This window comes from Chamaea fasciata, unplaced genomic scaffold (genome assembly GCF_029207755.1).
Source record: "Chamaea fasciata isolate MVZ Bird 193981 ecotype frontalis unplaced genomic scaffold, bChaFas1.0.hap1 SCAF_3, whole genome shotgun sequence".
Taxonomy (NCBI): domain Eukaryota; kingdom Metazoa; phylum Chordata; class Aves; order Passeriformes; family Sylviidae; genus Chamaea; species Chamaea fasciata.
In genome coordinates, this window is record NW_027094088.1 from 79,688,443 (window position 1) to 79,702,110 (window position 13,668).

General features: G+C 37.1%; 1 protein-coding gene across 2 annotated transcripts in view; it reads left to right on the plus strand.

Moving 5' to 3' along the window:
* The window catches only part of CEP162 (centrosomal protein 162), a 51,891-nt gene extending 41,480 nt beyond the window's left edge, over nt 1–10,411 (plus strand). Inside the window, exons 22-26 of one of the 2 annotated variants that reach the window (XM_066179609.1) lie at nt 757–1,427; nt 2,234–2,375; nt 3,315–3,413; nt 6,248–6,382; nt 8,090–10,411. In XM_066179609.1, coding sequence (XP_066035706.1) covers nt 757–1,427; nt 2,234–2,375; nt 3,315–3,413; nt 6,248–6,382; nt 8,090–8,308 — 1,266 coding nt within the window. In that variant the 3' untranslated portion in view covers nt 8,309–10,411. The remainder of the gene's footprint in view (nt 1–756; nt 1,428–2,233; nt 2,376–3,314; nt 3,414–6,247; nt 6,383–8,089) is intronic. The other variant, XM_066179608.1, reaches the window with a different exon arrangement.
* The last annotated feature ends 3,257 nt before the right edge of the window (nt 10,412–13,668 follow it).

Sequence of the window (13,668 nt, forward strand, 5' to 3'; positions counted from 1 at the left end):
TTTAAGGGAACATTGGGAACCACTAAACATGCTGTCCAAAAATTACATGATAGTGAGCCTAAAGAATCAGGTTAGCATGGAAGTCTGGCATTTTACTTCAAGGAAAAGATGAACTGCACAGGTGCTTAATGAGCAAGAAAGGGAAGCATTGGCCACTTGTTCCACCTTTCCTCCACACGTTGCTCATTATACTTTCTTCAAAGGCCATCCAAGCTATTAAAGTTAGGTTTTCCTCAGCTCATTAGGAGGAAAGATTCTGTGTCTCTCTGAATTCATACTTCTATCTTCATACTTATAAATACATAAAAAGAAAGATCTGTTAAAAATTTCGATGTTTTGAAAAATGTGTAAGTACAGTTTTGAACATGTGACATGAATGTTTGCCAGCTGACATATAACAAGTACATAATGACAAAATTAATATTGGTAGCATCTGAAGAGAACTTAATCACATAAAAAAGAAATATTTTCTTGTCAATATGATTTTTTGTCCCATTGTTACTGCATCCATTGTGATTAGATTATTTTGTAGTAAATGTTTTGAGTAATTGTTTTACAGCAGACTTAATTATTTCACTCACTAATTTCTGAACTGATAGAGTAGTTTGTTAGTAATCCTGATTTGTATCCTGTCTTCTGAAATCTTCCTTCAGATGGGCAGTATCTTTAAAGAATAATAGGAAGAATAATAGGAATAATAATAACAGTACACTTATGAAACTGCTTTTTTGTTCCTGCTTTCTACTCCCCTCGTAGATACAGTATGAACAAAGACTTGCAGAGCTTGAGCAACTACTTGCCTATGAATTTATGAATGAAACACCAAAACTGAATGGTGATAAAGCCACTTCTACAGAACTTGAACAGGAGCTTCAGAATCTAAAGAGGACCCATCAGATCACTGTTGGAAACCTCCAAACAGAAATTGAAAATCTTAGAAGTCAAAATTCCCAATTAAAACTCAGAAGTAAAAATGATAATAAAGACTTAGAGTCCATGGACTCTAAGATGAAACAAGGTAACACAAAAGACAGGTTGTTAAAACTAAATGAAGAACTGGTCACCAAAAATAGAGAAATACAAGACCTCACAAAAACTGTAGAGAAACTTCAAAAAGAAAGGATGATGATGTTGTCTGATAATAATTTGAGAAATAAAACAAACACTAATGGAAATTCCACAGAGGTCTTGAAAAAGAATGCCTCAGCAACAGATGGAAGGAATTCCAACAACACTGAAGCCTGTCTAAGCATTTTCAATGATGACAAAATGCACCAAGCACATACCTTTTCTGATTCTCATCTCTCGGAAGTTCTGCAAGAAAATGCGCATCTGAAAGAGGAGCTGGAGAGATTGTCCCTAGAAATGAGCCAGCAGCGGGTGAAGTCTCAAGCAGCACTGGCATATTCTGAAAGTAACATACGAAGGTAAATGCTCAACATATTCCTTTAAAAACCTTCTTTGAGTGTTTGCAAACATGGGATTGAAGTAGCACATTAACATGTCAGCCATGTGTGAAGGTTGCTCATTTGTACTGTTTTCTGGCTTTGGCTTTTTTTTGTTGCTTTGTTTTTTTGATGTTTTTTTTAAGCAGTGCACTGTCACAGTTCTTTCTACAGGCAAATCTGTATTAGTGCTTTTATTAATGCTATAATTTCTTATGCTTTTATGTAAATTATCTCAGTGTAAATCGTATCTCAGATGCTTTGTTTTGTATAGCATTAATATTTGGTCCATGTTCTTTCCTTCAAACCTGGGGTATGCTTTCAGTGAGATTTACTTGGCCAACTGTAAAAACCTTATACTTCACCTAGTCTTCCTTACATTCCTTCACAATCAAAGAAGAAATTGGCATATTTGCATTTCAACACGTTCTTTTCTAGAATAGATACCTCAAAGAAGATAGCTGCATTATGATTAAAAAGCATTTGTTTTCTCAACATTGTTTTAATAAGAGGAACCAGCAAAGATGATTGACTGAATTTTCTGTATTCAAACTGCCTCTAGTTAGATGATATACATATCCACCGTTATAGGTTTCCCACCCTTTCCTCCTTTCAGAGCAATAGAATTAATGGTGGTCCTGTTTTGCAAGGTTTTGTTGTGAAGTATCTAGGATATGCTGCCCTTAAAATTTTTGTTATTTTGTGTGTTCAAGTGAGAAGCTGCTGCATTTTTGAAGAATTGTCTGTAGCTGCTTTACTACATCTCACTTTTCTCTTGCTCTGTTCAGGATGCAGGAAGACACAGCAGAATACATTGCATCTCTGAAAGCTTCCCATGGGAGGGAAATCGAGAAGATTGTTTGCCAGCATGCAAAGGAACATTCTACTTCTAAAGTAGCTGAACTAAAGAATAGAATTTCAACACAGGAGGTAAGATACAGTAGATACAACGCTTACATCTAGATATATATTAAAGATTTTTCTCTATTACTATAGACTTACTTTCTTTGAAGTAGGACCTATTGTTTTAAAAATCATCCTGTGCCACAGTATTCACAGAATCACAGAATGCCTGAGATTGGAAGGGACCTCTGAAGGTCATCGTGTCCAGCTGCTCTGTTCAGGAGGGTCACCCAGGACCGTGTCCAGGTGGCTTTTGAGTATTTCTAGTGAGGGTGATTCCACCACTTCTCTGGGCTGTTTTCCATATAGTATAAAGGGTGGAAAGAGCTCTTTCATTCAGATTATTTAAGAACATCTTAAAATGAGGAAAGTAACTTGAAGATTGAGGTTAATTTTCATATACTACCAATGTACCTGTGTGCTCTTAACAGCCCATGCACACACACACATGTTGGAGGCAGTGTTGTTAATGCACACATCACTTACACCTGCAGTACTACAATCACGGAATCATAGAATGTTAAGGGGTTGGAATGGACCTCAATGGTCATCTACTCAGAAGCCCCCTTGCCATGGACAGGGACACGTCCTACCAGACCAGGTTGCTCAAGGCCTTATTCAGCCTGACTTTGAACACTGCCAGGTTTGGGGCCTTCCTGGACAGCCTGTTCCAGTGTCTCATTCTGCCTAATATTTAACCTAAACATCCCCTCTTTCAGATTGTACCCATTACTCCTTGTGCTGTCACCACAGTTCCTAGTGATGAGTCTCTCTGTGGCTTCCCTGTAGGCCCCTTCAGATACTGAAGGTTGCTATGAGGTCTCCACACAACCTTCTCTTCTCCAGGCTAAGCAGCCCCAACTTTCTCAGTGCCGGTTATTTTTTTCTGTACTTCTCCTGCATAGGTTTTCACATGTTGTCATGGGTGTGTATGCTAACAACAATATATTTTTAAACCTTTTGTAGATATTGATAAAACATCTTCAAGAACAACTTGGTGATCAAGAGAGACGTCAGGAAGCTCTTTTAGTTTCACAGATAAGAGAGCAACTCCTACAAAAAGAGGTATATCTAAATTTCAGTGGGGGTATCTTAGTTTAATAAGAGTTTTCGTCATAATTCACATCAAGCCTCAAATAATATATTGTAAAATAAGTCTTAGAAAAAAAATATTTGTCAGTTGCTTCTACGTCAATTATCCCTGAGAAGGCAAGGTTTTTCTAATGTGATCAGGAGAGCAACACAGAACAGAATGCAGGACTTTGATCTTTTTTGATTTTAATCTTTTTATTTTTTTTTAATTTTCTTTGTAATGTCTGACATCTGTATGAAGTTTGTTCAGCAGGTTAATCCAGGTTTTCATATCCTCTGTGAGTTATGATGGGCAGTGGTAAATAGACCATAGGACTTTTTCTTTATTCCTCTCTATTAAGAGGATTTTATATTACTGTTTTCATAAGCTTTTATTTTTTCATCTTCCATTGCCATAAAACTGACTTAGGCAGTTACATTCTTGGCTTTCTCCGGTGCTATCTCTGAAACTTAATGTGCCTTAAGAAGGGAGAGTTAGCTATAAAAGTTATGAAAGTCAATGGGTTTTGAGAGAAGCATATAAAGTTCTTTTCTAATCTTCTACTTCCATCAATAGCACATAATTAAAAATTACACTTGTTCTTATCCTTGCTTTTGGGTTAATGTTGTGTGAAATTGCTGTCCACCTTTTAGCTCAAGCGTTTAGAATCATTTGCTATGCTTTTGTTGTTACTGAAGTACTGACAGTCTTTTTGTTGCTACCTCCTATTCAGGAGGAGGATGTAGCCTGTCTCAACATTGTGCCTATGCTTCATTCACCATCTCCTTGACGTACGAACATCACTGATTTTAACTTAATTTTGATAATACTCTAACTTGCAAGGGTTATTAAAAGCAATTAATCTTAATTCACTAAACTTAAATATATCTGAGTATTTATCTTTCATATACAAAATTCTACTTGTTGTGACGTAGTTGTATTAAACTGTGGGTTTGTAGGGGGATGTCCTACATCAAAAAAGAAAAAGATAGATCCTTTAGATGTCCTATTAAACAAGTTCTGTGTTTGCAGAATAGAGGCCAAGACTTTGAGTTCCTATAGATGTTGGCTTTCCTTACAAAGCTTATTTCATTCCAGTGGTGTCAGTGTATGTAACACTTCTTCCTGGAAAAACATGGCAAGAGTAAAATGAGACAAATATTATTGTTTCCTCTATGACTGCTTTACAGATTATTGACAGTGATGGTTTAAGAGAGTGATCATCCAATCTGACCCACATGGTGGAGCCAACTTCAAGGTGCTGGCATTTAAGAAATTGTAAAGGAGTATCTTTGTTAAAGAAATCATTGCAAGACCGTACAGAAATACCTATGTAAAGCCTTGCTTTTGCCCTCTAGCACAACTTCTGTGATGCTTTTAAAATACATCTTAAGCATTAAATGGTTAAATAAGTTTTGCTGAGAAAAGAAGACAACCAAACTTGCAAATGGAAATAGTAGTGATAGGGGAAAGCACCTCACTGATAATAGGATTGAGTCCTCTGTCTAAAATGGTGGTACGTCCAAAAAGGCAAAGTTTTTCCTGAGGCTTCTTGGAAGATTGTTATTTGACTACTAATGTCAGAAATGCTGTTCATGGATGTTTTCCGTTAGCTGAGTACTTCTTTTCCTTTGCAGCTTGCACGTAGCACTGCATTGTATTTGACGCGGTTCTGTCGCTGGCAAAATACACAAGAGCCCATTTTCTCCTGGGGCTTTTTTCCCCTCATGAGATCATTCCACTATGATTTTTAATTGTATTTAATTATATACACAAGACCACACATCAGCCCTTCTCTTCAGTGTGGCAACTTAGCAGTCAAGCAGCAGGCACTCAGTTGCACAGACCTTTTGAAACTAAGACTTCTACTTCTCTGACAAATGTGGCTGAGTAGGTTCAAAGCTGCTGGAGTAATGACAGGCAAAAATGTGCTGATATAGGCCTTGTTATTTTAGAAAGCCACCTTAAAATATGTAAATAATAGAGAGCTGCCTTAGAGTCACTTCCCAGTAAGAGAGACCTCTTATGAAGACACAATGCTTCCAGCTACTTGAATTCACAGCAGAGAGCCAAGGATGGCTGAGTGCTTGAAGAGGGTTAGCAGTTCTCAAATATATTGGCTAAGGGTAGCTAAGGACTATCATAAAGGATAAAGATGTTGAAGTTTTCACTTTACTTCACTTACACACATGAAGAGTGACCAAAAAATACTTTGGATGTTAAATGAAGGAATATCAAGTTACTTAAAATAGGCAAAGAATGATAATAAACCAGTAGGGCTTTATAAGAAAATTTCCCTGAATTTCTGGGGAATTAGGAAATCAGTTTTAAGTTATTTTCAAGTTGATTTTACCTGCTAATTACTTAACTTACATGCAGGCTTGTAATCATCTCTCTTAGCAGCTTGTCTTTAATTAATCTAGTCCTTAGAAATACACTGGTATCTTTTGTATTTGGTCTTTATCTTGGATGTGAGAGGGGATTGTGTAAGAACATCTAATCATAATATTCTCTGTTAACTTTTATTGTATGAAGTATAAAATGTGACAGAACGCAATCCCTTCAAAACATTATTAACAGGACTTGATTTATCCAAGAGGACTACACTTTCATGTCCTCAGACTATTTCTTAGAAAAGAAAAATCCTAATATAAGTCCCTGAATTCCTGTTAATGCTTTTGAACAAAGGAGATTTTTCTTTTATGTCTTCCTTTCTACAGCTTTTGAATGTAATGATTAAACAATGCAAATACATTTTTATAGGAATCTTGTTTATACACTGCCTAACACAATGATAACAATTTTCATCAATTCTCTTTGACTGTAGGTGACAAAATTGTTGGAAGAACTGAGGGAGGCTAGGGAGAGCCAGAGTCCTGAAATGAAACATTTCTTGTGCCTGGAAAAGAAAATCGAGCATATAGAGAGCAGATATGCAGAAAGAGAGCATGAAATTCAAAAGGTAAACCAGTGCATCACTGCATTTACTTCTCAAGAGCAATTTATTGGTTTAGCTATAATTTTATGGTATTTATTCAGGCTTATTTAGCTTGCACTACAGGAGGCAAGTAGCTTTTATACAGCCATGGTTTTGTCTTTGCCTGCTAATGCTAGTGAATGAAGGTGCAGGGCTGGTCAGCTCGACCCTGCTGCGGTAATTAAGATTGCTTGTGTAACTTCCTTGCAGCCTGTTCTAAAAAGGCCTTGCTGTTTCAGAGGTTTGGACAGTGTGACCTCTGGAGTCAATATCATTATTTCATACATCAGTTACACAATGAAAGCGAACTGCTGAAATCTGGCAAGAGTTTGGAATACAGAGTCTGAGCTATGATATATTCCTCAACTGAACTGTAATTATCTAGTCCTGGCAGCTCTATTCAGAAAAGCTACATTGAAAGTATAGAACTACCTTATTTGAATTTAAATTTTAAAACCAGATCTCAAGCAATATACTTTTAATGTACAGATTTTTTTGTCATAGAAGGATTTCTTCTTGTACATTTCTATGTAAGATACTTATTTTCTGTCAAAAAAGACATGTGCATAAAACAAGTCATTGAATTAAAACCAAATCCTGTTGCCACTGTTGTTTTCGTTATTTTGTTTCACATTCTGTCCTGCTAAAGGTAACTACAATGTAGTTCTTTTTTTTGTTGGTAATTTGCTTTTATATAATGTGAGGATGTCTTTACCATTTCTGTGAAGTGTTTGCCGCTGCCTACTCTGATCTAGCTCCACTGAATACCAGTAGTATTTCCTAAGATGTTTTGTAATGTTTTGTTTTTTGGGGTTTTTTTAATCCATAATTAATACTAAATAATTTCATCTTTCTGTGGTGCTCCTGCCCTTGTTATGTGTTAAGCTTTGCATTTTGTTTTGTCCTAGTTTTTCTCCTTTAACCATCAGCACTGGGGCATTGAACAGTTGCCCAAATGAATTATATCAAAATGAATAGTAGAAAAGAAAATTGCTGAGCATGAAGTTAACAGGTTATCCTTAGTATCAAACTGCCAATATGGTAATTATGGCCTTTAAGTGATAGGCTTTCTTTAAAAAATCTATTACAATTAATTGTGGCGTGGAGATTTTGATCTCTTATGACATTTTTTATGTTGTGTAGTTTAATATGATTATGTCAGGGATTCGTGTTAAAGTTATTCAGACCTTTATCTGCAGCAGCATCAGATCTTTGTGACTCCAGGACAATTTCTGATAATTCATAGAACTCGTGGTTTTTAGAAGCAGAGAAGTAGGCTACAACATGTCATTCAGATTTAGTTTGTTTTACAGAGTGTTATTTTAATTACCACATTTAAGGGGCAATTCAAAAAGTTTATTTTGATTTATAGAGGGCTTTATGTTATATGCTCAGCTTTGTCTTAAATATTAAAATTCAGTTGCTGCTTTGGGGAGAGGATAAGTGAAATTCTCCTAGGGCTCATTAGTCAATAATCAATTCTACCCATATGTCACTGATGCAGATATTTAAAGGAATTCATTGCTATAGGAATGAATTTTGTGATATTCAGAACAAATTGCTTCTGCTCAATATGAGCATTCAACTTCGATACTGAGCATCAGATAAAATGATGTGGCACATTTTTGCTAAGTGGCAGCACTGGCTGAGTGTTGGCATAAGTCACAGTGCTGACTTTCTTCTAATTTGCAGGCAACCCAACTAACACAGCACGTTTCTGAAGTGAGGCAAACCCAGGAGGTTGAGAGGTGGCGAAGGCTGGCACAGCAGAAGAATCAGGAACTGGAGAAATTTCGAATGGAATTGGATTCAATACTGGATGTTTTACGTGAACTGCAGAAACAAGGGGTTGTTATTCCTGCACCTGATTCCGGTGGATTCAGAGTGACAGACAGCTGTTGGAAGACATGACTAGGTAGTAGTTAAGTGGGGAAGCAGAATTTTAATATTCAAAGTTATGTATAGAAAATGTTATTGAAAATCACTATTGTAATGTGTATAAATTGCATTGCATTCTGATCTTGTCTGGAATCTATCATGTCCAGAGGCAGATTTGCCTTGAGCAATACCCTAGTCATACTGTATGTCTTCTATTTTATAAGTAATAAATTTACTTTCTTTTTTAATAATAGGAATATTGAAGTTATTCCATAAATTCAACTACCATTGAAAATTTTCCTTTTTCACAGACTGTAGAACATGCCTGAATATTTTTGATTTCTAACTTATCTTATAGTGATTCCTTTGCAAAAAATTGAGTAGTGAGCTGTTTGATTTGTATGTTTAGTGTATAACATTCATGTATTTCATTCCATAGGGCAGGAAAAGTGTCTTCTTCCAATTTGCTTCTCTCCCTCCAATTCATATATTTCTTCCCTTATCTTTAAGACCCCTTTCCCCTTTAGTGAATGATTGGAGGGCTGGAACAGAGCAGGCCTTACCTGCCGGTGCTCAAATTCAAGCTGAACTTTGTTTCATTTTCAGATAATTCCAACTCTGCTGGTAAGACTGATGGGCAGAGTGGGTCTAGCTGAATTCTTACTGGGCAGATACAGAAAAAACCTATAACATAAAGTGTGAGAGTAGTTATTGGTGTCCCTTCTAAAGGGGAAGGCTGTACTGATAAGGTTTTTACAATGGGCTGTTCAGGATCTGATAGTAAGTACCTCTGTAGGCGATTTTGACAGACAAAGAGACCAATCAGATGTGAAGACTATGTGCTAAAGCTCAGACTTCAGCGATGTGTAGGTGGGGAAGTTTAGAGTTAAAATACTGAGCAAGTTAGGAAAAGGGCCGGAGGGGGTCGGTGGGAGAAGAAAAAAACAACAACAAATAAAAACACACAAAAAAACCACCACCACCCAAAAAAATGAAAACCAGACCAAAATACCAAACATGGAGGGTAACTTTCTGCTGAGCTGACAGGCAACACGCTGAATGTTGGAGGCTGTTGCCTTCTCCCTCTCCTCAGGCCCTGCCAGATACATACCTGTCTTGTAGAGCAGGTACATAGGAGCAATACCTACTGCAGCACAAACGTGTACCTTAGGGTGCTACACTTCTGCCTTCTTTGCCACTTTCAAGAAAGAAATGGACCCAGTGGAGGGAAAGAAGAAACATCACTCCAGGAAACGTAGCCCTAGGAACCTCTGAAGCTGTAGGAGCTGCACTGCACCACAGGAGACTGGGGGGGATGATGAGCATGGCTATTACACTTAACATATATATGAAAAGCCTGCTGCTAAAAGCAAGAAGCAGCAATTAAAAATAAAGAAAATTCCAAATAGATGATGATAGCAATTTGGTGGTTGGGAGGAATGGTTTCCCAATAAATCAGTACATCATTAGTTTGAAGTTTCAGTGGCTGCAAGTCCTTAAGAATTCTGTAGCACATATATTTAGCTCAATCAACTATACTTATTTAGAGCAAAGAGAAGGTGAAAGCTAGAACATACTCCTTAGGTCCCTGAAGACCTGCAGTTTTGGTTGAACCTAGCATTTAAGTCAGATATGAAACAGTTCAGGTCTGTGCATGTGTGTTTATGTCTCGTGATCTTCAGGGACCAGCAGTAAACATGCATTTTCTCTCATACAAATATGTGGCTGAGCATGCATAAAAAACAGAAGAGTATAAAAAATTATACCATATAGACATAGACAGTGCTTAAGTGCAAGGTTTTTTCTTTTTGGCACCTACACAAACATAAAATGAGCCTGTATGCACACATATATAGATATTTTAAAAGAATGGCTGGTTGCCAATTAATATGGTAATATGGATTGTTTCATGATCAGATATTTTCAGTATTTTTATTTTGTCCCCATGCAACAAAGTATTAAGTTTATATTCATAAAATGTGTAGATATAAAAATGCTTTGTATATAAAATATTAGCTATGTGTAAATATGATACGTTTTCTTGATTTGTGTCTATTTTGCAAATGAAAAGGATAAAAATTGAATCATTTCAACTAAATTATTCCCTGTACAATTTGCTATATATGTAACACTGTGTTAAAGGGTGTGACCTGAAGTGAGAGTTGTTTTTTCAACTACTGCAGCCCTTGTGTTCCCAAAGAGGCCAGGTTCTGGATGGAGGTTCCTAGGACAGGAATCCTAGAGGAAGGATTTCTGGTTACTGGAAACTCTCTCCCCTGTATGATGCTCAAGTCATCAAGAGAGGGTTGCCCTAATCTTCATGCAGTTCATTCAAACGCTTTTTACAATTTGTACAGTCAGTTCTCAACCAGTGCTGGTATTTTACGTAGTTGGAATTAATTTCTCTCTCTGAATCAGTTTTACTGACTCAGGGACAATATTATTTACCATTACTGTAAGCTATCAGATTATTTATACTGTTTTCTTACAAGTATTTATGCAGTTGTACACTCACTGCAGCATGGTCTTCAGTTTTTAGGCATTTACCATGAAGTGGTGGCTCTGCATAGTAACACTCTCTCTCTGGACTTGAATGGCTGCAGTTGGAGTGTCCTTTTAAAGAACTAAGGTGCAAGTTTTAAGTTATCTTCTAAAGTTGTTACTGACTCTCTGAGGATTTCAGTGTGATCTTTCAAGGAGTTACATAATTATATACTCCTCATGTATATTTTTCATCTTCTTGTGCCATCCTGTTTCATCATGTATTTCCAGGAGGCACCATAATGGATTCATTAAAAGAATCAAACATAATGTCTTTAAGTCGTTGCCTAATGCTTAGCGGACTTCATCTGTTTACAGCAAAGCAGCTGGAGTATAATAATTTGAAGTGTCATGTTTGAAGCTTTTAAGAAATCACGTGAACAGCTGGCTAGTTGACTCAGTGACCTAGATTGCTTCAAGAGAGGAAAACATGATGTGCAGAAAAGGATCGGATTTCATCACGGCTCTTGGGGCAGAGACAGCAGCAGTTTGTTCTGTTTCAAGTTCTATGAAATACATGTCTAAACTGTTCATGTAACAAACAGGTTATTGTGAGTGAAGACTCTATTTGATAGTACATAATACATTTTGAAGTCTGCCCCTCTATCTATCCATATTTAACCTACTCTGGAAAATACAAGGAAAAAGGACAAGGGCACCAGCACTAGCTGTGTAAAACCACTTCCGCAGGGAATGTGTTGCCCTGATTCTTGAACAGGAAATCAAGTGATACCTCTGAATTGAAACTAGCCTTTCATACAGCTAACCACATACCTCTCATCCAAAAATAAGAAAGCACAGGCCTCCAACTCTTGCTCTCATTGAAGAGCATGTGGTAGAAGGTTCTTCTCTGCTGTCCTTGCTACCTGTCAATATCCAAGGCTAAAAGGTGGCAAAAAATGTCAGTGTTAGAATATTCAAGGTCGAGGACTCAGGTGCATAAATACTTAATTTCATGACAAGTATACCTCATTTACTTCACCTTGCCGTCTCAGAGACTGGATAGCTCTGGACTGTAGGAGAGACAAAAACAGTTTAACCATTCTCTCTCTTCTCTATGAGCAGGCATTTACTGATTTTACATTATAGGTTTGGGGGTTTTGCCCTTTTTTTTTTAAGATACAACTAAAACTTGTTTACACAGAAGAGCATTTTGCAAATATTTACCTTTGAAAACTGGGATAAATAACTTGACCTAGTAAGTTCTTACAGAATTCAAGATATGTTTAGGCAAGCAAACATATGTAGCTGGTTTAGAGGAGCTATGTCTCTCTGCAGTTAAATCTGCTGCAGGTGATCCATTTATGTTGAGTTTTGAGAAGAGGCTTGAGGCCAAGCACTAAGAAAACTCACAAAAATTCCATTTTCAAACACCATTAAATTCCAAGTACTCCTTTTGAAGATTGCTATGATCAGAACACTTTCTATTCTGTTTCTAGTGCACAAATGAGTTTATTTTCTGAGAAAAGATGGCATTTTTTTAAACAGGTTATATATTGCCCTTTCCCCTGAGGCTAAATATGTCTTATTCTTTAAAAGGAAAAAGAAAAAAAAATTTTTAAAAAAGGAAGGACAGCCTTAAAATAGTTACTTTTGAAGACTGCAGAACGTTTTTGCATTTGTCTTTGGCTCTGCTTTAATACAGAGGCAGACCAAAAGTCTGAATCAGACTATTGCTGCCACAGTGTCTCTGAAGTGGCGTGGGAGCTCTGCAGCGGGGGCTGACAGGTTATTTTTCTGAGAAAAGCAGCATGAAGGACTTTAAATATAGAAGGGAGGTAAGATGAGAAAAGTAGAACCATCATCAGGAGAGAACAGAAGCAGGAACCAAACACTTAATAGCTTTTCAGGATTAATACATGCTGCAGAAGGATATTAACTATGCAGTTTAAATGTAAGTTAAGTTGGCATCATGTCTGGGTCATTTTATTAAGTACCCTTCATCTAGGCATTATTGCCAATATCTATACTCAAAATGCTTCCTTTTTCTCCCCAAAGCAGTAGTTATGTACCCAAAGAAAAGCCAGTGAGATTTAAGGCAGCAGAAGAAAAGCATAGGCTAGCCTACAGGGAATAGCAGAATCTTTTTCTAAAACCCCATCTGCATTGTTTTGAAACTTGTGAAACTTTTGAGATTTTTTTTCCCCCCAAAGGAGCTGCAGAGCACCGGAACAGACTGCCGAGGGAAGCAGTGGAGTCACCATTCCTGCTTCCACCACCATCCTTAGAGGTTTTAAAAAGCCACGTGGCACAGGGGGAGATGATTTAGAGGGGGATTTGGCAGTGCTGCGTTAATGGTTGGACTTTATAATCGTAAAGGTCTGTTTCCAACCTAAATGGAGCATAGTTTTAAATGCTTTTAAAGTACCCTTCATTTCTTAGTTGCAAAGGAGATGGATTCCACATAGATTTGACCTTCCTTCAAGCAGCATTGCAGTTTTCAAGCACAGCAAAGGCAAAAATAAAATTAAAATAGTAGCTCAAACATTACTAAAGGCAGTTTACTCGTCCAGAAATCAGCTATAAAAGCCCTGTTTAGTACAAGTCCCACAATGGGCTAGCAGGAGCAATATTGAGCTTCAAAATTTAACCATCAGATAGCTAGTAGTTATTGTGGTGCCTCAGCAGGAAGTAGATGCCATATTCAGAGACAGATTTCCCAAGTTTAGGAAAGTCCATACCTACAGCCTTCATACTTGTAGTTATGTATTTCTTGTGAAAGAAGACCTTTTCTGCACCTGACACATTTTACTGGAGATATCCATTGCAGCCTATGGGGCTGTGCTCATTCAGAACAGGGTTCATTTCAGTCTTCTCTGGGAAGTATTTTCAGCAATAACCCAGTAGTTTTA